This window comes from Mustela erminea, chromosome 6 (assembly GCF_009829155.1).
Source record: "Mustela erminea isolate mMusErm1 chromosome 6, mMusErm1.Pri, whole genome shotgun sequence".
NCBI classification, from domain to species: Eukaryota; Metazoa; Chordata; class Mammalia; order Carnivora; family Mustelidae; genus Mustela; species Mustela erminea.
The window spans coordinates 63,904,367-63,928,114 of NC_045619.1; the positions used below are offsets into that span (position 1 = coordinate 63,904,367).

General features: G+C 38.4%; 1 protein-coding gene across 3 annotated transcripts in view; it reads left to right on the forward strand.

Moving 5' to 3' along the window:
* SINHCAF (SIN3-HDAC complex associated factor) overlaps window positions 1-21,020 on the forward strand; it is a 32,220-nt gene extending 11,200 nt beyond the window's left edge. For all 3 annotated transcript variants that reach the window (XM_032347516.1, XM_032347518.1, XM_032347519.1), the window contains exons 2-6: window positions 3,229-3,376; window positions 5,175-5,274; window positions 6,981-7,107; window positions 14,409-14,559; window positions 18,936-21,020. In XM_032347516.1, coding sequence (XP_032203407.1) covers window positions 3,249-3,376; window positions 5,175-5,274; window positions 6,981-7,107; window positions 14,409-14,559; window positions 18,936-19,095 — 666 coding nt within the window. In that variant the 5' untranslated portion in view covers window positions 3,229-3,248 and the 3' untranslated portion in view covers window positions 19,096-21,020. The remainder of the gene's footprint in view (window positions 1-3,228; window positions 3,377-5,174; window positions 5,275-6,980; window positions 7,108-14,408; window positions 14,560-18,935) is intronic.
* The last annotated feature ends 2,728 nt before the right edge of the window (window positions 21,021-23,748 follow it).

Here is a 23,748-nt window from a genome sequence, read left to right on the forward strand (position 1 = left end):
CATTAAAAGGTTCATACACCTCTTGTGTGTTGCGGCAGGCGGGTACCTTGCACCTTACTGCATTTAGCGCTGCCCAGAAAAGCAGGGACACCCCTCTCAGACACTGAAGCAGAATTTTATCAGAATGAACATAAGATCTCAGAGCTGTGTAAAGGATTGTCAGTCAGAAGATATCAGGCTATTTTATTTTCCCCAATTCCTAAAAAAATTACTCAGTCTGAAGAATGGGATGTCTTGTGGGGACTGTTGGGTAAGTTTTGTGGAGATCCCCACCAACAAAAAAATCATATTGAAGATGAACACTTGATTCACAATAGCTGCTTATTAAAGGGAAGGCCTCAGTATTTAGCTATAACCCTAACATTCCTTAAAAGCTTGCCCATGCAGTAACTGGCACAAACTGTGTTTCTTGGTCAAATCCAGCCTTGGTGAAGGTAGTTGCTATCTTGGAGATGATCCAAATGCTGTATGGTTTTGATGGCATGTTTATTTGTGGAGAGGGAAGGGGATTGTGAGTGGAGAGATAGGAATCTGTCTGTTGTAATAGGATTTGGTCTGTGTATTAAGGGAATGAACTGGCCTTTCTTGCTGTACTTCCTTTGTCCTTGCTGAGAAGGGAGGCTGAAGTTTCCTAGAGCTATTGATGAAGCTGGCTACTGTAAGAGGAAGTGTGGACTTTTGACCTTCTTGATGGTAATGGAGAATGTTAGGGGAGTTTGGAGAGCCCCACAGGTTAGTTGTGAGAACTGGAAAGAGTCACGTAACATTTTTGTCTCAGAACCAAGGAATATACCATAATTTTCTTTAGGACATTTTCTTTATTCATTTATTCTTTCTTTTCTTTCTCTCTGTCTTTCCTTTTTTTTTTTTTTTTTAAAAAGATATTTATTTATTTATTTATTTGACAGATAGATCACAAGTAGGCAGAGAGGCAGACAGAGAAAGAGAGAGGAGGAAGCAGGCTCCCCGCTGCGCAGAGACTCGATCCCAGGACCCTGAGATCATGACCTGAGCCAAAGGCAGAGGCTCCAACCTGCTGAGCCACCCAGGCGCCCCTCTCTCTTTCTTTTGACAATTTTATTTATTTGACAGAGCAAGAGAGCACAAGCATGGGGAGTAAGAGAGCGAGAAAAAGGCTCTCCTCTGAGCTGAGCAGAGCAGAGAGCCCAATGCTGGGCTCAATCCCAGGACCCTGGGAGGTGAAGGCAGAGCCTAACTGACTGAGCCACCCAGACACCCCTCAGGACATTTCTTTTCATTTATCATTTGGGCTTGTTATTTGGAGAAAAATCTGTATCTCATTTCACAGGCCTTACTCTACATATGCCTCTTCCTACTGTATAGAGTATTTTCCTCTCAAAAAAAAATTCCCAAGTGCTTCATTTAACAAAAATAATCAACTAAGAATATTTTGTTTTCTTGTTTTAATAATTCTTAAATTGAAATAATTGTGTGTTTTTCTTTTTTCCAAAGATTTTATTTATTTATTTGATAGAGATCACAAGTAGGCAGAGAGGCAGGCAGAGAGAGGGGAGGAAGCAGGCTCTCTGCTGAGCAGAGAGCCCGATGTGGGGCTCAATCCCAGGATCCTGGGATCAGGACCCCAGCTGAAGGCAGAGGCTTTAACCCACTGAGCTACCCAGCCACCCTGAAATAACTCTTCAGGCTTAATTATTGAAGTGCATCAGTGGCCTTCCACCTGGCCTCCATCTCCCTTCTTTGCCTGCCTCCCCCACCAACAAAAACATTAAAGAAGAACACTTGATAAATGATAGACCCTTTTTAAAAGGAAAGCTTGAGTGTTTAGTTGTTTGCTAATAAAACTTTTTAAAAAAATAAATCCTAAATCCTCGGTCCGTATTTCAGAATCCCTCAATCTCAGACACATAACACAGCTTGGGTATTTGGTTATTTCTGTGAATTGCTTTTGTAACTAACCAGAATTGAGATGGAATGGGGATCAGACAGATCATCCAAAGACATACCAAAGTTTTTGTTTACTCCTATTTATTTCAGTGTGTATCTAAAAGAGCTTTAAAAGGAGCTGGTTATGTGGTTATGACTCCTAAAACTATGGGTACCAGTCTACTTGGTATTAATAATGTTTTTCTTATTGATACTGTTTGTGATGCTTTTGTGATGATTTGTAGTTGGATTCTTAACACTTGCCCATTGGGATTTAGTTTCTATATTTATTGACTTTTTAGTCTCTCTCTAATGGGACACCATAAAAGAACACCAGATGTTCTGGTGAAACTGTCTCTTGGTTTGGATATTTTAAATTTCTTCTAAGGTGGATATTTACTGCCAGCTACATTTTTGCTACATGTAAGCTCTAGAACTGTTCCTTTATTGAGATGTTTTTCATCATGAGAATCACAATTTATCTCACCTGCATTTATTGGACTTCTGCCTCTCAGTATTTATTACTGCTCTCAGGGACGGGTCTTCATAGAAGAGCTGTCAGGAAATATGAGCCTGTTTTTAATTAATCTTAATGATTTACAAAATTATTATTCTTGAATCCTGACCCTGGATTTTTGTGAAATTTACATCTTCTTTGCAGTACTTTGAATTCAAGGTCAATTTGCTGGCTTAGAACTTCCCATTTATCACAGAAGAAATCCCCTTTAGCTTCCCATAGGGCAGAGTATTGTGGGTTGATGCATATTGAGCTACTTGTGTTCTTAGTATCAAATAGTGGTCATGGTAAATGCTCGAAACTTCCCCAGCAGGGAAACATAAACATGCAAAGGCACAAAACAGAAGGGCGGGTGCCTTACCTTAAATTTTAGGATGTGTCCTTCATTGTGTAGGATTCCATCATTTTATAGTGGGGAGAGTTTCTTATATTTTCTACTTAAAAGTTGATTTTTAAAAAATGCTTCCCTCCCCTCAATTTTGGAATGAATTTGCCAAGAGGGTAAAAGGAGGTGTTGTAGAGGCCTTGTTAAATAACTGAGCTATTTTGTGTGGTGTTTTTTTTTTTTTTTTTCCATTTTCTTTTTTCTAATTAACATATAATGTATTCTTTGTGTTTTTTACACTTGCCATGCATGCTAGTGCCAAGAATGGAGGTAGATCGAGGAGGTCTTCCCCAGAGCCCTCCTGTCTGGCTTGATCATGTACTATCAAGTTTTTGGGGGTGGGGTGGAGCAGAGAATTCTGTTTTAATGGTTCCTTGTTACAGCCCTCAACAAAGCTGTGTCAATTCCCTTGGCTTTACAGACTATTGCCCAGAAGAAAAGATGTTTGGTTTTCACAAGCCAAAGATGTACCGAAGTATAGAGGGCTGCTGTATTTGCAGAGCGAAGTCCTCCAGTTCTCGATTCACTGACAGTAAACGCTATGAAAAGGACTTCCAGAGCTGTTTTGGGTAAGATCATCTGATGTTTTTACCATTCTTAAGTTGAAAAAGATCACAGCTTACGAAATATTTCCAAGCAAGGCAGGCAGTTGGAGTAATGTGCTAATAAATTAAATCACTGCATTCTCACCTAGGCTGTTTTAAGGTTCTTGCTTTGAAAACGGATCAAACAATACCACTTACTCTTTTACAGATTATAAGGGACTACCAAATTGGAAGCCCCTTAGTTATACCAAACTAACTCTTGTATTTAACTTCAATATATAGAGAGAGACTTTACTCTTATTTTCTCTTAATAGTGGTTGTTCTCCGAGTTTTCTGTTCTTTGCGTTGTTTTTCTAAATTATGGAAATGGATTTTAACTCAGCCTCCTGAGGATAATAACAGGACTTAATGTTCTGCCCTGAAGTCTGTCAGGGTATGTTTCATTTTATGATTCTGTTCTTCATTTATCTTTTTTTTTTTTTAAGATTTTTTCATTTATTTTGAGGGAGGGTAAGAGAGGATTTTCTAGGAGACTCCCCACTGAGCGCACGCAGTTGGTGGGACTCCATCTTGCAGCCCTGAGATCATGACCTGAGCTGAAATTAAGAGTTGGATTTCAGGGGCGTCTGGATGGCTTAGTCATTAGATATCTGCCTTCTGCTCAGGTCATGGTCCTGGGGTCCTGGGATTGAGCCCTGCATCAGGCTCTCTGCTCAGCATGGAGCCTGCTTCTCCCTCTCCTGTTCCCCCTGCCTGTATTCCCTTTCCCTCTCTCACTCCATCAAATAAATAAATAAAATCTTTAAAAACAAAAAAAAGAAGAAGAAGAAGAAGAGTTGGATTTCAACTGACTGAGCCATCGGGGTGCCCCTCATTTATATCTTGAAAATAAACCTCTGGTTAATAAAATGGAATTTACTTTCTGACAAGTGCTTGGATAAAAACTCACTGTTGAACCATTTCCCACGTTAGAAGTTATTTTTACCACTTCTCTTTTTTTATCAAAATACTTACTGAATTTTTATTTGTTAATCCTGGATTTTGTAATATTTTCAAGGTTGTCAAAGAGTTTCTCCTGACCTTGCCTTTTTAAATTACATTTTTCTCCTAATGTTTCTAACGGTATACAAGATAAATGTTACCGGTATTTTTTGGGTATGTATTTATAATAGTGCACTAAATGAAAGTTGTTCAAAGACAGAATTTAAAAAGAGCTTGGTGGCTAGTCCTATAGATTCCGCCCCCCCCATGCAGATACAGTCATTTTTGAAAAAATTACAGTGCCTCCAGTTATGTGTCTAAAACTAGAATATTGTGATACATTAGTTTACTTAAAAGGTGGCATTTAGTTTTTTCTGGAAGTACCTACACACTTGAAAAAGATTAATTGGACTACATTGTTTGAAGCCATGGTGACCAGGATCTCCTCTAGGTCTTAAATTTTACTATTACTTAACTATTAAAACGTTATTTTAGAATGACCAAATTGCAGTACATAGAATGAATGGTTCCTTGGATCAAGGAGTTAATTATATTTATAAAATGTAACAATGGAACTGGATTACCCAGGACAATTAGAAATTACATCTGTAAAGTATAATTTGGTGTATTTTTTTCTAAAAGAAGTGTAATTGCATGAATTCTTCCCTCCCTCCCCAACATTTTGTTTTTTAAGTAATCTCTCTACCCATTGTGGGGCTCGAACTTATAGCCTTGAGATCAAAAGTTCTGTGCTCTACCAACTGAGCCAGCCAGGTGCTCCTGCATGACTTCTTTAATGTAAATGATGAAATTAACAAAGGTTTGGTTGTTTTCTTATCAGGTTGCATGAGACTCGTTCAGGAGACATCTGTAATGCCTGTGTCCTGCTTGTGAAAAGATGGAAGAAATTGCCAGCAGGATCAAAAAAAAACTGGAATCATGTTAGTTCATCTTTTCTCTTTCTCAGTTATACCTTTAAAGTAACATTAGTTTTCCCCCAATTTAGGAAATAGTATGTCCCTCAGATGGAAAGTGGAAAAACTAAAGAAAAACACCAGTTACTGCTCAGATATAATTACTTAACATTTTGTCATTTTTAGAAGCAGAATAGCTTGGTGTAACATTTCTCTAAGGCTATATCCAGTATCCTCATTTTGGACATTCACTGTGTATGTTCTCGTGTTTTAGGTTTAATACATTCCTCCAGTTAATTAGACACAGGTTGTTTTTTAAACTCTTAGGATAACATTTATCCTAACTCACTGTGGTACCATCATGAGCACAGTAGGGTTTAGAATTACTGGATTTGAATCCTGCCATTACCACTTACTAATTGTGAACTCTGGGCAAGTTACATTTACTTATAAAGTGCAAGGATAATAGCTATCTTATAGCTCTTGTGAGAACCGAATGAGATTATATGTATAAAGTCTAACACATAGTGATTAATTATGGGGAAGCTGTTATTCTCTGTACTTAGATCTAGTTGAGATCATACTGGTATGTAAATGTGTTTTGTATTTGCTCATTGTCACTGGTTTTCAATGACCAGAACGACACTGTTAAGTCTTATTTAATTCTCTCTCTTTTTAAAAAAATATTTTATCTATTTATTTGACACAGAGAGAGAGAGATCACAAGTAGGCAGAGAGGCGCAGGCAGTGGGATGGGGAGAAGCAGGCTCCTCGCTGAGCAGAGAGCCCGATGTGGGGCTTCATTCCAGGACCCTGAGACCATGATCTGAGCTGAAGGCAAAGGCTTAACCCACTGAGCCACCCAGGTGCCTCTAATTCTTCTATATGCTAGCTTTCAGAACATTTATGGCATTTATACAAAATCTTTTTTTAAGCAGGCGTTTATTCTTTATCTTTTTTCCTGACACTAGCCTTACATTGTCGTTTGGTGACCATGTTACATTATTAGGTTTTTGTGAGTCTTAAAATTTATAAAAAAGTGAGTTTTCTTTAGCTTTATTTAGAGATGATCCAAATTGTGATTTTGAAGGTGATGGCAAACTTTTTAAGGGTAGAAATGTGCAAATAGCAAGTGTGACTCAACTCATGAGAAGTGATACCATTCAGGGCTGAACGTGCTAGATGGTGTAAGAATATACCATTGCCAACCTGTAAGTGACCTCAGGGATTAAAGCATGTAATGGAAAAAAGGATAAAGCATAGGTGTGAAAACCTTGATTTGAGTCTTGTACCCCTCCTTACCCATTTTTTTCCCGTTTACTTACTAGCTTAGTGAAATAAAGGAAAAGATAATTTCTCTTGTTTTCCTTCACCCTAAATTGGAGTAACAAAAATAGTCCCCTTACTACTATGTAGTGAGGGTAAAATCAAAAGTTTATGAAAGTTTTTTAAACCATAAAACACTGTCTCATAGGAATGTTAGTTGTTACTAGGCTTGATTTTCTTTAACCTCCTGGGTCATTCTTGCTGTATATAAATCTATTTCAATTTTTTGTACATGGTATTTTTTAATACCATGTGATGATTAAAAGTCCATGTGGACTCTCAAATACTCTGAATAGAAAGCTGGTTCTCAATTTTGGCTCCTTCAAATAGGCATTTATCTGAACTGAAGGAATAAAAGAGGTATCATTTTTTTTAAATGGTATTAAATATTCAGTATTTTCTTCCAGGTGGTAGATGCAAGGGCAGGACCCAGTCTGAAGACTACATTGAAACCAAAGAAAGTGAAAACTCTATCTGGAAACAGGATAAAAAGCAACCAGATCAGTAAACTACAGAAGGAATTTAAACGTCACAGTAAGTTTGATATTGAAATATAGGTACTTATGAATCGTTGTTTGTTTTTTATTTTTGTCTGGGGGTGGCATATGGTATGTATAGGTTTGTTAAATTTATTTTAAAAACGTGTTTGAGGGTGTTGTGTACTGTAGAGCTATTTCTGTGGACTTGTGGAACTCTAATTTTGATGTCATCAAAGTACTTTGACCAGCTACTTCTTCAGAATGTGTGGAGACCCCTCTGACCACTCAGATCTCATTATTACTATCTGAAACTTTCTAGAAGGTGGTTTTTCAAGCTTGTTCGCTTGTTTTTTATGCATAAAGAAATTGAGTTCTGGAGATGTGCAGAAAAGGTATGTAAATAATTAGTGGACGATATGACACTAAGGCCCAGGTTTTAGGAAGGTAACTTCAGAAATCATAACTCACAGATTGCAGTAAAGCTAGCCTTAGGGCTTGAGGTTTCTGGGGCAGTGTGTGTTATGTGTGATGGAATAGGAAAGGAATGACAAACTAATATGGGCTCATACACTTTTTTTTTTTTTTTTTTTTGATAGAGAGAGATCACAAGTAGGCAGAAAGGCAGGCAGAGAGAGAGAGGAGGAAGCAGACTCCCTGCTGAGCAGAGAGCCCAATACGGGACTCGATCCCAGGACCCTGAGATCATGACCTGAGCCGAAGGCAGCGGCCCAACCACTGAGCCACCCAGGCGCCCCCACTTTTTTTTTTTTTAAAGAGATAGGGAGACAGCAAGAGAGGGAACACAAGCAGGGAGAGTAGGAGAGGGAGAAGCAGGGTCCCTGCTGAGCAAGAATCTCCATGTGGGACTCTGTCCCAAGGCCCCAGGATCATGACCTCAGCTGAAGACAGACAGACGCTTAACTGACTGAGCCACCCAGGTGCTCCAGTGCTTGTTCTAGAATAATGGTAAAAGATAGTTAAATATACTGATAATGTAGAGTAAGGAAAAGAGAACTGTCATCTCTTGGACATTTTGGTGTATGTACCAAGCATTTTACATACATAGCCATCTCAATGATTTGTTTTAGAGATTAGAATATGAAGTAGAGTGGTGATTTAACCTTAACCCAGGTCACTTAGTAACAATGATAGAGATGAATTCAACCTCTGGTTTGTCTTGACTTCAAAGCCTTGTGCTCTTTGAGTAATACCACCCTGCTCTCTAGGGTGGTATAATCAATACTCACAACTTTGAAGTCTTTGCAGTTCTTCTGCTGACTCTCTGCTTTTTTTAAGTAGGTGTTACTAGCCTATAGTTACTCTGATGATAGATTTATTTAATCTTCAACTAAAATATTGTAATACTTTGTAGTAAAATATTTAGGTATTATCAGATATGTCTATATTTAAATTATCTGTGTTCTTTTATTTTATTTAAAACATTTTTTCCTCTAAGTTTTGACTTAAATTCCAGTTAACATACAGTATAATATTGGTTTCAGGAGTAGAATTTTGTGATTTATTACTTACATATGATACATACGTACATATGATAAAGAACAATGCTCTGTCCAATACCTGCCCTCCTGAATACCCATCCCCCATTTAGCCCATTCTCCCCCCCGACCACCATCCTTAAGTAATGCCTAGTTTGTTACTTAGGTTAAGAGTTAAGAGTCTTTTTTCTGGTTTGCCTCACTCCCACCCCCATGTTCATCTCTTTTATTTCTTAAGTTCCACATATAAGTGAAATCATATGGTATTTGTCTTTCTTTGACTAACCTATTTTGGTTAGCATAATGCTCTACTATAGCTCTATCCACATGATTGCAAACCTTCTTTTGAAAGTCTTGTTCTTTAGGGTTGTGTAATATTCCTGCACATGTGAGTGCACGCACATAATGCGCACACCTCACCCCCCATCTTTATTCATTTATTTATATAGATGGACACTTGGGTTGCTTCCGTATCTTGGCCATTGTATATAATGCTACAGTAAACATAGGGATGCATACATCTTTTCAAATTAGTGTTTTCATTTTCATTTGGTAAAAACGCAGTAGTGGAATTACTGGATCACATATTTCTATTTTTAAATTTTTGAGGGAACCTCCATACTGTTTTCTACAGTGGTTGTACCAGTTTGCATTCCCATCAACAGTGCACAAGGGTTCCCTTTTTCTTCACAGCCTTATGAACACTTGTTATTTTTTGTCCTTTTCCTCTTTCTTTTGGAAAAATGTCTGTTAAGGTCCTCTGTCCATTTTGTAACTGGATTGTTTGTTTATGTATGTTCCCTTCTTAATCAGCTATCACCTGGGGAAAAGCAAAAGACTGACTCTACCCTCCATTCTTACTAAGTTTTTTTTTTTTTTTTAAGATTTTATTTATTTATTTGACAGAGAGAAATCACAAGTAGACGGAGAGGCAGGCAGAGAGAGAGACGGGGAAGCAGGCTCCCTGCTGAGCAGAGAGCCCGATGCGGGACTTGATCCCAGGACCCCAAGATCATGACCTGAGCCGAAGGCAGCGGCTTAACCCACTGAGCCACCCAGGCGCCCCTCATTCTTACTAAGTTTTAATGAACATTTGGGAAATAGCTGTTTTCTTCTACCACTTGAAGGTTAAAGGAATTGATTATTCATATGTATATTCTTAGCTCCTCCCTTTAATTATGGGGAAAGTGATACGTGACTCAGTTTTGCCTTACCTAAGGGAATATGTCCGTTGTAATTTTAGATTTATATTATAAAGCTGTGTTGTGGAGGGAGGGATTGAAGACTGAAAATAAGTCCCTTTGAAAAAGGTGTGTGGGCTTTGTAGGCTTAGACTGAAATGGGGTTTTCCCATGTGCATTGTGAATTGTTAGCACCTGTGTGCAACATCACAGTTTTGAGTTACTTGAATTTATATACATCACCCACTAAATGGTGTTCCTGCCTCTGGTTATATATTGCTTCCATGCATCTTGCATGTGGTGTGCCTGACCTTTATTTTTCTTTCTGAGATAGGCTTTCTTTTGTGTGGTGTACTGGAAAGGCATTAGACCTAGAGCTTGAAGATCTGGATTTGAGTTACTATTCTTGAAACTTAACAAATATGTGACCCTTATGGTACTTAACATTGAACTATATTGTTCTAATCTGAGAAATGGGGATAATCAAGTTAAAAAGGGTTTTATAAAACAAAACAAATTCCTATATAATTGTTATTCCTTCTTTTTTTTTTTTTTTTAAATCCTTAAAATCTACAGTGAATTCTGGTTGCTGTGGAATAAAGTTGAAAATCCCTAGTGAGCCTCTTGGAAGTCTTATTTTAGGCAAAGAATATTTGGGCTGAATCAGTTCCCTTTCTGTGCATAGTGTGTTCTGCTTCTACTACTTTGCTCATCATCCCTACCTACCCCATGCTAACTAATTACTCCTTTGTGCCTTTTCAAATCCCACAATTTTTAAGATTTTAAAAATTGAAATTTCTTTGAAGAATTTCCAGCCCTGCATTCTAGAAGAGAATTTTAATTTTCTTCCTTACAGCATTTTTATATAGGTAGTTGTATCCTAGTATCCCAAGTGGTAGATTAAACCATATGAAATTGCCATTTTTATGGGTAGAAAATGATCTAATAAACTGCAGCTTCAAATGTTTGTTAGATATTAAGCACTTCCTAGGATGTGAGTTTTCTTCGCCAGCGTTGAGCTGATTGCTGCTGCTAATTGTTTGGGAAGCCTTTTAAAAACATTCCAGGAGACTTATTTCTTAAAGCCTGCTGTTCTTGAGGATTTTGTAGGTAAACTTTTGTTAATACAAAGCACCGTAAGCTCTAGTCATAAGTTTTTTTTCAGTCTGTTTCTTGCCGTGTAGGAAACGACATGGGGTTTATTAATATGTAATATATACGTCCTTAATAAATATTGATTGGGGAGGGCACCTGGGTGGCACAGTGGGATATGTGTCAGACTCTTGGTTTTTCCTTGGGTTGTGATCTCAGGGTCAGGAGATGGAGGCTCCAGTTGGACTCCACGTTCAACATGGAGTCTGCTTGAGACCCTTTCTCCTTCCCCCCCATCCCTCATCCCTCACTTGCATGCTCTCATTCTCTCACATAAATAAATAAATCTTTAAAAACGATTAATTTGAAATGAAACAAGGTGGGATCGGGAGGGAGACAAACCATAAGAGACTCTTAATCTCACAAAACAAACTGAGGGTTGCCTGGTGGCGGGGGTAGGGAGAGGGTGGTGGGGTTATGGACACTGGGGAGGGTATTTGCTATGGTGAGTGCTGTGAAATGTATAAACTTGGCAATTCACAGACCTGTACCCCTGGGGCTAATAATACATTATATGTTAATAAAAAAATTTTTAAAATTAAAAAAAAGATTTATTTGGTTCTTTGAATTAGATGAGTGCTCTGTCCACCTTTATGGGGAGTGGGGAATGTGGTAAGCTCAACCCTTATTTGTGAAATTGTTGTCACTGGAGAATGGCAATATGAAAGCCTTAGAGCATGGTGACCATCAATCAAAAGGTTTACTTTCTGGCTTGTAAATTTGACTTGTCTTTTAAGGGCAAAAATAATAAGTCATGTTTAGCTTGTATCTGATGAATTGCCTTTTGAAATTAAGATCTGTTGTTTTTCCTTTATAGGTAAGGTATTTTCCTTTGGTTGCTTTTAAGATTTTTTTCCTCTGTCTTAAGCTTTAAGAAATTAAATTCTTGGGGCGCCTGGGTGGCTCAGTAGGTTAAAGCCTCTGCTTTTCCCCTCAGGTCATGATCCCAGGGTCCTGGGATCAAGCCCAGCATTGGGCTCTCTGCTCCGCAGGGAGCCTGCTTCCTCCTCTCTCTCTGTCTGCCTCTCTGCCTACTTGTGATTTCTGTCAAATAAATAAATAAAATCTTTAAAAAAAAAAAAAGAAATTAAATTCTTAGTATTGATTGCTTTGAGTACATCCTGTTTGGAGTTTTTTTCAGCTGCTTGGAATATATTGGTTTATGTCTCTTGCCAAATTTGGCAAATTCTCAGCCTTTATATATCTTTGAGTACATTTTCACCTCCGCCCTCTCTCTCTTTCCAGGACTACAGTGACACAAATGCAGATTTTTGGTTATAGTCCCAGAGGTCTCTAAGTCTCTATTCAGTTTTGTCTGTGTTGTTCAGGTTGGGTAATTTCTGTTGTTCTTTCTTCCAGTTCATTGATTGTTTCCTCTCTCCCCTCCATTCTGCTGTTAAGCACATCCACTGAGCTTTTTATTTCATTTGTTGCCCCCACCCCCAGGTCAAATTTCAGTTCCACTTCGTTCTTCTTTGTAGCTTTTGTTTATTTTTTAAACTGAGATCTATTCACAGAGACTCTTTTTTCATTTGTTTCAGTCATGTTTATGATGGCTTACTGAAGCATTTTTGTCAATAGTTGTTAAAATCTTGGTCAGTTAATTCTAACATCTCTGTCATTTTGGTGCTAGTATCTGCTTACCTTTTCTTTAAGTTTGAGATCTTGGTTCTGGATATGGGGGCTTTTAAATTACTAAATTATTTCATTCATTCTTTCTTTTTTTCTTTATTAATTAATTATTATTTTTTATTTTTTAAAGTAAACTGTGCCGTGGGTATAGAACTTGGAAGTCATGACCCCAGGATCAAGAATAGAGTGCTCTACTAACTAAGCTCTACCAGAGGTGCCCCTATAAGGGATTTTTTTTTTTTTTTTTAAGATTTATTTATTTGAGAGAGAGAGAGAGTGCACACAAGCAGGGGAAAGGGCAGAGAGAAAGAGAGAGAAATCCTCAAGTAGACTGCCTGCTGAGCACAAAGCCTGACATGGGGCTTGATTGCAGGACCCTGAAATCATGACCTGAGCTGGAATCAAGAGACACTTAACTGATTGAGCCACCTGATGTCCCTCTTTTTTTCTTTCTTTTCTTTTCTTTTCTTTTTTTTCATTTCCTTTCCTTTCTTTCTTTCTTTCTTTCTTTCTCTCTTTCTCTCTTTCTCTCTTTCTTTCTTTCGTAGTTTCCATGCCTGGGATGGAGCCCAAAATGGGATCCAGACCCATGGCCCTGAGTTCAAGACCTGAGCAGAAATCATAAGTTGGGCACTTAACCGGCAGAGCTGCCCAGGCACCCCTGAGACATTTTTTTAAAATTGAAACCTGTGGAATTTAAGAAACAAAACAGAGAACATAGAGGAAGGAAAGGAAAAATAAAATCAGATGAAAATAGAGAGTGAGGCAAACCATTAATAGACTCTTCTAGGGAACAAACTTGTGGGGGAAGGTGGGGAGGTGGGTGGGAGGATGGGTAACTGGGTGATGGGGCATTAATAAGGAGGGCACTTAAATGAGCACTGGGTGTTATATTCACCTGATAAATCACTGAATTCTACCTTAGAAACTAATACTACAGTATATGTTAATTGAATTTAAATAAAAATAAATTGAAACCTGGACATTTAAAAATTGTGTTATGGATCTTCTTATTTAAACCTTTGATTTTACTGGCTTTTTTGGACACCCCTATAGCAGAAGTGTTAAGAGTTACTGCCTAGTGGTGTTAAAAGTCAGCACCCCCCCCCCCCAGCTCCACTGACACCTGAGGTAGAAGGAGCTCCTCGTTGCAATGGGATGGGGGTGGAAGTTAAAGCTCCCACATGGTAGGGGTATTCATTCCTTGTGGGCCATGGTGAAAGTTCTGACTCTTAACATGCTTCCCTTTGACAGTGCGGTAGAGTTGTAGGTTTCATACCAATCTTAATGAAGATAGAAATTTTAGGCTTCCTACTTGGCCTGTGCTGGGGTGGGTGCAATTGGGCCTCTTTTTTCTGTGGTGCTTGAATAGAGTGATTATTGTCTAATAAAAGTTTCCTGTCTTTATTAGGCTGCCACTTCCTCCTGGCCTTTTGTTTAAAGAGCAGGGTTTTGTTGGCACTTTTTTTTGAGGGGGGTGGTCTATACCTATTGGCATTCCTGGGTTGCTGGCTTTTCTGTCTTCAAGACTGGGATTTATGAGGCAAAAAGAAAACCCATGAAAACTAGGGAACTCACTACTACATCTTGGGTTAAGCTCTCTAACTGTTGTCAACTTTCAGAGTCTTTAGGTTTGTTTTGTATGTAATACCCAGGGTTTTTAGTTGTACTTTATTAGTAGGAAGAATGGGGCAAGGTGTCTATTCTTATCTTCCTGGAGGCTTATGTCCTCATTTTCTTTCAAAAACACTTTAGTACAAATGTCTTCAAATACCAGTAGTAAATAGAAAATAAATTCTTTTTTTCTTTTTTACTAATTCATTCACAGTTTTTATGCTGAACCTTAGTTGCATATAATGAAATTATACTTTTTTTTTTTTTTGTCTTTATTACAGATTCTGATGCTCACAGTACCACCTCAAGTGCCTCCCCAGCTCAGTCTCCTTGCTATAGTAACCAGTCAGATGATGGCTCAGATACAGAGATGGCCTCTGGCTCTAACAGAACGCCAGTTTTTTCCTTTTTAGATCTCACATACTGGAAAAGGTAAAAGCAACAAAATATCTCTATAACCAGCATACCTTCTTAATTACAGGCGATGGTTTCCCACTTCCTTAGCAATTAAATGGCATTTGGCAAACAGCTGGTAGCACACATGGTTAGAGGTGGATTAAGCAAGAATTGAGCTGAGAGTTGGGATTTTGTGTGCTTTCCTATTAAAATTGATGTAAAATAAAAATCACATTAGGGAACCTAAATTTCCTATAATGGAATAGACTAGTGTGACTGCTCTCTGACTAGTTCTCTCACTGAAAAAAGTAAAAGCTAGAAACACATGTTCTTTTTAAGTCTTTAAAAATAGCATTCATAAGTAAATTAATAGGAATAATCAGAGACCAAACTGCTAAGTGTATGTGGGACCCCCAAAGTCAAGGAAGAGAGAATAGACCAGGAAAGAATAGTCAAAGAGAAAGTGATTAAGGATTTTTCTTTTTCACAGATTTGGGAAGACTAACAAAAGTGAGATAATAAGCGTTTATCTCATGATAGAGAAAATTCTCCCATAGATGGCTTATTACAGTGAAACTGTGGAACATACAAAACAGATCTTTAAGCAGTGAGGGGAAAAAAGACATTATTTTCAAAGGAACAGCAAACATACAAAGCTGAGTTCTCAGCATGAACAAAGGAAGTAAAAAAAAACAATAGATTAATATCCTTAATGGACCAAGGGTTAGTAACTCTCAACCTAGAATTATATGTATCAAAAGCTTCCTTTGTGTGGGGCACCTGGATGGTTTAGTTGGAAGAGCATGCGACTCTTGATCTTGAGGGTATGAGTTTGAGCCCCATGTTGGATATGGAGGTTACTTAAAATAAATGAACTTTTTAAAAAACTATCTTATATGAATAAGGGTATAAGACTTTTTTTTTTTTTTTAAAGATTTTATTTATTTATTTGACAGAGATCACAGGTAGGTAGAGAGGCAGGCAGGCGGGGATGGGAAGCAGGCTCCCCACCTAGCAGAGAGCCCTATGTGGGCCAGGACCCTGAGATCAAGACCTGAGCTGAAGGGAGAGGTTCAACCCACTGAGTTACCCAGGTGCTCCAAGACTTTTTGACTGGGAAAAAAAATTTGAGAATTAGCTGCCAAGTTGACCCTAAACATGGGAGTTCTACAGGTAGAAAAAGATCCAAGATTAAAATTCTGAGGGTAGATAAAGTAGCAAACATTTAGGTAGATTTAAACAAACACTGACTGCTTGAAATAAGAGTAGTTGTGGGAGTGAAAAAAGAGAAAGAATTACAAGACAACTGTATCATTTAAGTCTAGACAATAAAAGTGATAGGAGTTAAGGTATCCTAGCATCCTTTGCAATGTTAAGAATAAATACATTGAATAACTTTGTGACTAGATGAACCATGTCACCACTAAAAGAATAGGTAGAGTGAAAACCTCCACAGTCAAAAAGGGGAGGGCAGAAAGCTTAAAAATTACTGAAATATACCTAACAAAACAAGATGAAAGTAGGAAACCTCTATATGTTTGTAAATTAAGAAACCATGAGTCCAAAGGAGAAAGTATGATATAAATGAGAATTTTTTTTTTTTTTTAAAGATTTTATTTATTTATTTGACAGAGAGAAACCACAAGTAGATGGAGAGGCAGGCAGAGAGAGAGAGAGGGAAGCAGGCTCCCTGCTGAGCAGAGAGCCCGATGCGGGACTCGATCCCAGGACCCTGAGATCATGACCTGAGCCGAAGGCAGCGGCTTAACCCACTGAGCCACCCATGCGCCCCAATGAGAAAATTTTTATAAATAAAGAGTAACTGAAAAATAACACGAATCAGAACATATGGTATGAAGTTTAAGAGTTGGAGGGAAAGTTAATGCCTTTATTTATTTATTTATTTATTTAAGATTTTATTTATTTATTTGACAGAGACCTTGTGTAAGAGAGCACAGAGCACGTGCACAAGCAGGGAGAGCAGGAGGGGGAGAAGCAGGTCTTCCTCCTGAGCAGGGACCCTGACATGGGGCTGGATCCCAGGACCCTAGGATCATGACGTGAGCTGAAGATGCTTAGCTGACTGAGCCACCCAGGCGCCCCAAGTTAATGTCTTTAATGCTTAGAAAAGAAAGACTAAAAATAAATGAAATGATATGTATCCAGTTTAAAGATTAATGAAGCCCACTACAAAGAAAAATAAAAGCAAGGAGGTCTTGAAGATAAGAGTAGAAACAGGGAGTAGAAAACCAGTATGCAGTGAATAGGATCAGTAAGGATAAGAGTTGGATCTTGAAAAAGACTTGACCAAAAAAAAACTGCTAGAGATGAAACACATGAAGAAAAGAAAGATAATACACATAAGCATCTTGGATAAAAAAAGGGAGATTAGCTATAAATAAAACAAATTTTAGGGACTCTTGGGTAGTTCAGTCTGTTAAGCATCTGCCTTCAGCTCAGGTCCCAGGGTCCTGGGATCAAGTCCCCACATTGGGCTCCTTGCTCAGCCGGGAGCCTGCTTCTCCCTCCTCCTGCTTTTCCCCCTGCTTGTGTTCTCTCTCTGTTCCTCACTCTGACAAATTAAAAAAAAAAAAAAAAAAAATCTAAAAGTCAGTAGGACATTACAGATAACTGTATGCCATTAAATTGAACATATAGGTGAAGTGGATACATTAATAGAAAAACTATACCTAAATTGTCTCAAGAAAAAAATAGAAAACCTGTATAGTCTTAAAATAAGTTGATTCATTGGTCAGTCTTCCCTCCATAAACCCCAGGTACATTTAGGCAAGTTCTGCCAACATTCTAGAAACATGATTCTGATCTTGCATTGGCTTTTTTAGATTATGAGTAAAAGAGAGCATAGGCTCCAAGCATTCTATGAGGCTGACATAACTTCAAAACCAAAAGAGTATATCATGACCAGAGTAGATTTATTCTAGGGATATAAGATTGGTTTAAACATTAAAAATCAACTGATAGAAATTTGTCACATTGACAGTTTATAAAGGAGGGGGAAAATGCTTATCATCTTAGCAGTACTTTGAAGATGCTTGATAAATTTGAATGTTTCTTCAAAGTTTAGAAGAAAACCCTAAGTAAATAGGAATACAGGGGAACCACATGGATAGATAATTGTCATTTACAGGTCAACATGAACATATTTCCATTTCTATATCCCAGTAACATAATATAGAAAACATTTAGGTACGCATTGATGCTTGTAGCATGTTTGTAGTAGAGGAAGTTACAGAAAAGCAGAGTAGATAAATAAATTGTGGTATGTTTAACTGGTAGAATACTATACATAAAATACAATAAAAGCTCTAACAATAGGTATGAACCTCAATGTTGAGCAAAAAAAATTGCGTCATAGAGCATGATTCCATATATGTGTTTCTTTTAAATAGGAGATAACCAAGCAGTATATGTTGAGATGCAGTTGTGGTAAAACTATGAAGTGTAAAGGAAAAAGGCAGTGATAAGCTTAAAATGAGGGCGGAGAGGGCGCCTGGGTGGCTCAGTGGGTTAAGCCGCTGCCTTCGGCTCAGGTCATGATCTCAGGGTCCTAGGATCGAGTCCCGCATCTCTGCTCTCTGCTCGGCAGGGAGTCTGCTTCCTCCTCTCCCTCTCTCTGCCTACTTGTGATCTCTCTCTGTCAAATAAATAAATCTTAAAAAAAAAAAAATGAGGGCGGAGAGAATGAGATTGGGTAGGGTGGGATTGGAGAGGGACGTACGGGGGTACGTCATTAGTTTTTCCATAGATTATGTGATCCATGGATATTTTGTTGTACTGTCTTTTTTTTTTTTTTAAGATTTTATTTACTTATTTGACAGACAGAGATCACAAGTAGGCAGAGAGGCAGGCAGAGAGAGAGAGGAGAAAGCAGGCTCCCTGCTGAGCAGAGAGCCCGATGTGGGGCTCGATCCCAGGCCCCTGGGATCATGACCTGAGCCGAAGGCGGAGGCTTTAACCCACTGAGCCACCCAGGCGCCCCTGTACTGTCATTTTTTTATGCTTTATGTATATTTGATTATATTTACCAGTTGTATCCGCCTGTTTATGATGGCTGTTTGTTTTTTTTCCCCTCCAAGAGTCAGTTATTTTTAGAGGAAACAGTTCGTAATGTTAGGAGCAGCTTCTGAAACTGACTGCTGTCTCTAAGAATGACTCCCGACCCCCTCAATATTTAATAAGCTTCCAGTGTGACATTTAAGGGGCCTGGGTAATTCACATAACTTAGCTAATTGGGGGGGGGGGTCTCTCTAGGAGCCTTTCAGTTGGAAAGTTCGCTCTCATCCTATACTTATAAGGATGTTATAAGGATGTAGATTTTTTTCCCCTTTGTTTTCTTGTACTAATAGTTTTCTACCTTATTAATCTATTTCTCTCCCATTTTTTTCTTTTAGACAGAAAATATGTTGTGGGATTATCTATAAAGGCCGTTTTGGGGAAGTCCTCATTGACACGCACCTATTCAAGCCTTGCTGCAGCAATAAGAAAACAGCTGCTGAGAAGCCGGAGGAGCAGGGGCCAGAGCCTCTGCCCATCTCCACTCAGGAGTGGTGACTGAGGATTAGGTAGAAGGGGAACAAAAGTGATTTAAATTTTGCAAAGAAAACAAAGCAACAAAACCCTCCTATTTTTAACTTGGATACCTGCTATTCTGCCAAAAGACAATTTCTAGAGTAGTTTTGAATGGGTTGTTACTTCTCCAGTTCCACAAACTCTGAAGCCAGTGTCTAGCTTACTAAAAGAAAAAAAAAGTGTACATAATATTTAAGATGCTGAGTATCTCATAGGAAAGCTGAATGCTGCTGTAAAGTGCTCTTTAAGTCTTTTTTTTTTTTTTCTTAATCCCCTTCTAATGAATGAAACTAGGGGAATTTCAGGGGACAGAGATGGGATTTGTTGTATGATAAACGTATGTAGTTTTAGTCTTTCTATATTGAGAAGCAGTGGTTGGGGCATTTTTTAAGATGGCTGGCTATACTTGTTTCCTACATGATAATAAATTTGTCATAACTCAGTAACATGGACTTGCCCCTAGAGGTAGTTGTTAATAATTTTGCAATAATAAGGTCTTGCCAAGGTTCTGATGATTCAAACCTGTACTACTGAATATGAAGCAGGACAGACTGAGCTCTCTGGTGCAAATACCTTGAAGGAGTAATTTCTAAATATACAGAGAGGTAACTTGACTGTATATGTTGCATCCTCTGTCACCTCCCTCCATATTGATATTTGATAAAGATTTTAATCTATACTGAAACTTCTAAAACAGAATCAAAGCTCCTCTGGGGAAATGTCAAGTTTTAGGATGAGCAATCCTAAAGGAATAGTACCAAAGCATTACCACATGGTAGAGATCACATTCTATTAAAAAGGTTAAATTATCTGAAAAAATGTGCAAGTCTTCAGGATGGCACACACAAATAAACAAAGGTTAATGCTTCTTGGGGCACATTTCTTAGAGGGCTTGCCTAGTGTGTAAATAATTGACTTTTGTTTGTGTTACATGACTGGTGACTTCATTGAAAATCTGCACAATTCAGTTTTAGCTCTGGATTACTTCAGTTGACCTTTGTGAAGGTTTTATCTGTGTAGAGTGGTTGTTTGACTTGTTTTGACCTATTAGGGTTTTGGGTTTCTTTTCACTATATTAAAGTAAAATTCTACTAAAAGAAAAGAGGTGTGTGTTAATGCTGAGTGGGTTGGTTTAGGTTTGGCTTCTTGTAGTCAGGCATTGTGAACCTTGAGATACTCAATGATAAATCCTGAACATGGAGCTCTTCAGTTCTAAAGTCTTTTTGAAAGCCTTTTATTTGAACCCAAACCAAAGTACTCTCATTGCCTCTTTTCTAAATGTTCAGGAAGAACATACCACCAGTTCAGACTTTTCATCATAAGGGAGGATCATTTGCCTGCCTTATAGTAACATAACTCAGTGCTTATTTTTAAAACTGGATTTTTAAAATTGGATAGTATAAATAACAGTAAGGAGTGAGCCACTTTTTATGGGCACCCTATAGTTTTATAGTTCTTAATCTAAACTTAAAATTTTATATTTCTTCCTTATGGCAAAAACTACAAGCCACCATATGCACAGACTACACAGTGAGTTGGGTTGGCTCTCCCACAGCCTTTGAGGTGTATTACAAGAGTCCCAGCCATTATCATCTTCCTCCTGTTATTTTGAAATGGTTTTTTTTTTTTTTGTACATTTTGGCTACAGTGTTGGTGGTAGAATATACTATAATATGGATCATCTCTACTTCTGTATTTATTTATTTATTACTAGACCTCAACCACAGTCTTCTTTTTCCCCTTCCACCTCTTTGCCTGTAGGATGTACTGTATGTAGTCATGCACTTTGTATTAATATATTAGAAATCTACAAATCTGTTTTGTACTTTTTATACTGTTGGATACTTATAATCAAAACTTTTACTTAGGGTATTGAATAAATCTAGTCTTACTAGAAAATAAAAGAAGCTGTTTCGTGGCTTTGTTCTTAGTTAAGAAAAACTAACGTTTTTGGCCTTCCCAGATACTCAGTTTAACTCTGTAAGTTTTTATAATAAGCCATGAAGAAAAAAACTCCTCTTTACTGAGAGATACTTTAAAATACAAGACATTGTAACTGACATGATCAGTAATTAACTTTAGTAGGTAAGATGATTTTAATAATGAAGAACAAAATTTCTCCAGTGGTTGGTTTATTCCTTTTTTTTCCTTATTCCTTTTCTGCGCTTCTGTTTTGTATTTTGTTTTTATTTTGTCATACTATTTTTTTAAAATGTCTCCAATGTTTTAATGTCTATGATGTGGTTTTACTGTTACTGTCTGTTGGCATAGTGGGAATCCTCATTGAGACTTTAAAGAAATTATAAAAACTCATTATAGGGAAAGGTGGATTTTGGCATTGGAGTCAGATAATGGTCTCGAATTTCTGGCTCTGCCTCTTTATTAGCCATTTGAGTCACTTGGCCTTTGTGAGCCTCCAGACTTCCTGTAAAATAATTTACAGAATTATTTACTTAACAGAATTAATGAAGGATCTAAGGGTGTGATCCATATCAACCTTTTTTTTTTTATGATTTAATTTATTTGAGGGGCGCCTAGGTGGCTCAGTGGGTTAAGCCTCTGCCTTCAGCTCAGGTCATGATCTCAGGGTCCTGGGATCGAGCCCCGCATCTTGTTTCTGCTCAGCGGAAACGAGCCTGCTTCCTCCTCTCTCTCTGCTTGCCGCTCTGCCTACTTGTGATCTCTCTCTGTCAAATAGATAAATCTTTTAAAAAATAGATTTTATTTACTTGAGAGAGCAGGGATATGGCGGGGGTGCAGCGGGAGAGGGGGAAGCAGACTCCTGCAGAGCAGGGAACCCTATGCGGGGGCTCTCCATGGGACCCGATCCAAGGATCCTGAGGTCATGAAGCCGAAGGCAGGTGCTCAACTAACTTGAGCCACTCAGGTGCTGCCATATCAAAGTTTTAAGAACAGGTGATTAGTTGGGAAAGATGAATCCTGTGGGCCAAACTTTCTAAGCTACAGTTAAGGGGTTTTTTGTTTTGTTTTGTTTTGTTTTGTTTTTAAGATTTTATGTGCTCATTTGAGAGGGGGAGAGAGAGAACACGCAGAATGGAGAGGGAGAAACAGACTCCCTGCTGAGCCAGGAGCTCGACTGTGGGGTTTAATTCCAGGACTCTGAGATCACAACCCCAGTGGAAGGCAGATGCCTGACCATTGGAGCCATCTAGGCACCCCGTACAGTTAAGGTTTAAATTTGGTTTAGAGTGGTCCAGATGATTTGCCAACACCTAATCTAGTACTGTGATGTTACCAAGTTAACCTGAAGTTAAACTCGAGTTGTTGGCAGAAATCATTTCCTGTGACTTCAGGATGGAGAATCCAGATTCCTTAACTGGCTGCAGGGCTTCTGGGTTCCTTGCCACGCAGTTCTTGTGATGTGACTGCTTGCTGCATCAAGCCCACAGGTCTCCAGAGCCAGTTTGTTAGTGAGTCCAAGTCTCCTCGGGTCCTGCCAACATTCAGATGAAGATGACACAATGAACACCATGAGGTGGGGTGTGGGGCTCATGTGGGACATCTTAGAAGTGTTTGCCGCGGCATCTCATTTTCTTTTCTGACTGAATCACTTGAAATTAGGCCTCTTTGCCCTACATTACAAGTGCTTTCTGTAGCAAGTTAAAAAAGTTCCCCTACTGTGGGTCAGGCACTTTTAAACATTGTTTAAACAACTTTGCAAAGTTAAACAACAGCAACAACAAAAACCTGTTCACAGGTGATTGGAGGTACCAGGAGGTCTTTTGTAACTTAAATGAAACCAACTTTGCTGATTCCAAAGTCTTTCCTCACTGAATTGGCCCCGTCCCTGCTATAGCAATGGTATTGTCTTAACCTGTCTTTGGAGGTGGTTACCTTGTTCTGTTTTGAAGGCTGAAATGAGAGGCAAGTGTTACCCTTGCTGAGAGGTTGGCTGATGCAGTCTAAATCAGTTGATCAAGTTTTGTTTCTCAATTGTGGTGTACCTATTAATATACTCTCTTTCTGTGTAGTGAAACAACTGGATATTCTAAAAATAAATGAAGGTAGCAAGAGCCCATGGCTTGCTCTGCAGTGAAGGATGGAAGATGTCTGGGGATCCTCTTGATTCAGCGTTCCTGTAACAGTTTCCTACTGCTCCAGATTTAGCATTGGGGTACTCTGGCAATCATTTCTGTGTGATGTTCAGTGAACTGAGAAGGGAGGAAAATGCCAAATTGGATCAAAGATAATTTCACAGGCTTATATTCTCAAAGAAAGGGATCTGAGGGTTCTAACAATTTCTCGAACTGTAGAGTTTGGTTACTCATTGTGATCATGAGAATGCTTTAGGTTTCAGATATCTTGCACCCTAGTTAGAAGCTGCTTTTTATTGTATGTCGAGTTAGGGGGTCTTGGACATACTTAGTTGCAGGCTTCAGTGTAAAAGAGCTTAATCTTGTAGTTTAGAGAACTGGAAAGATTTTGGCAAAGCCTGTCCTTTGTTTCAGTGCTTGAAAGGGGAGGGAAATAATTTGCTCCATTTTAGAACTTCAGTTGTCTAAGCTCAGCTTACATTAGCTTTAACATTGCCTGGGGTTTTTGTTTTTGCTTTTTTATAGTTATAAGAAAGAGCAGTTGTTTGAAATATCAAGAATTAAGACTCAAAATTCTCAA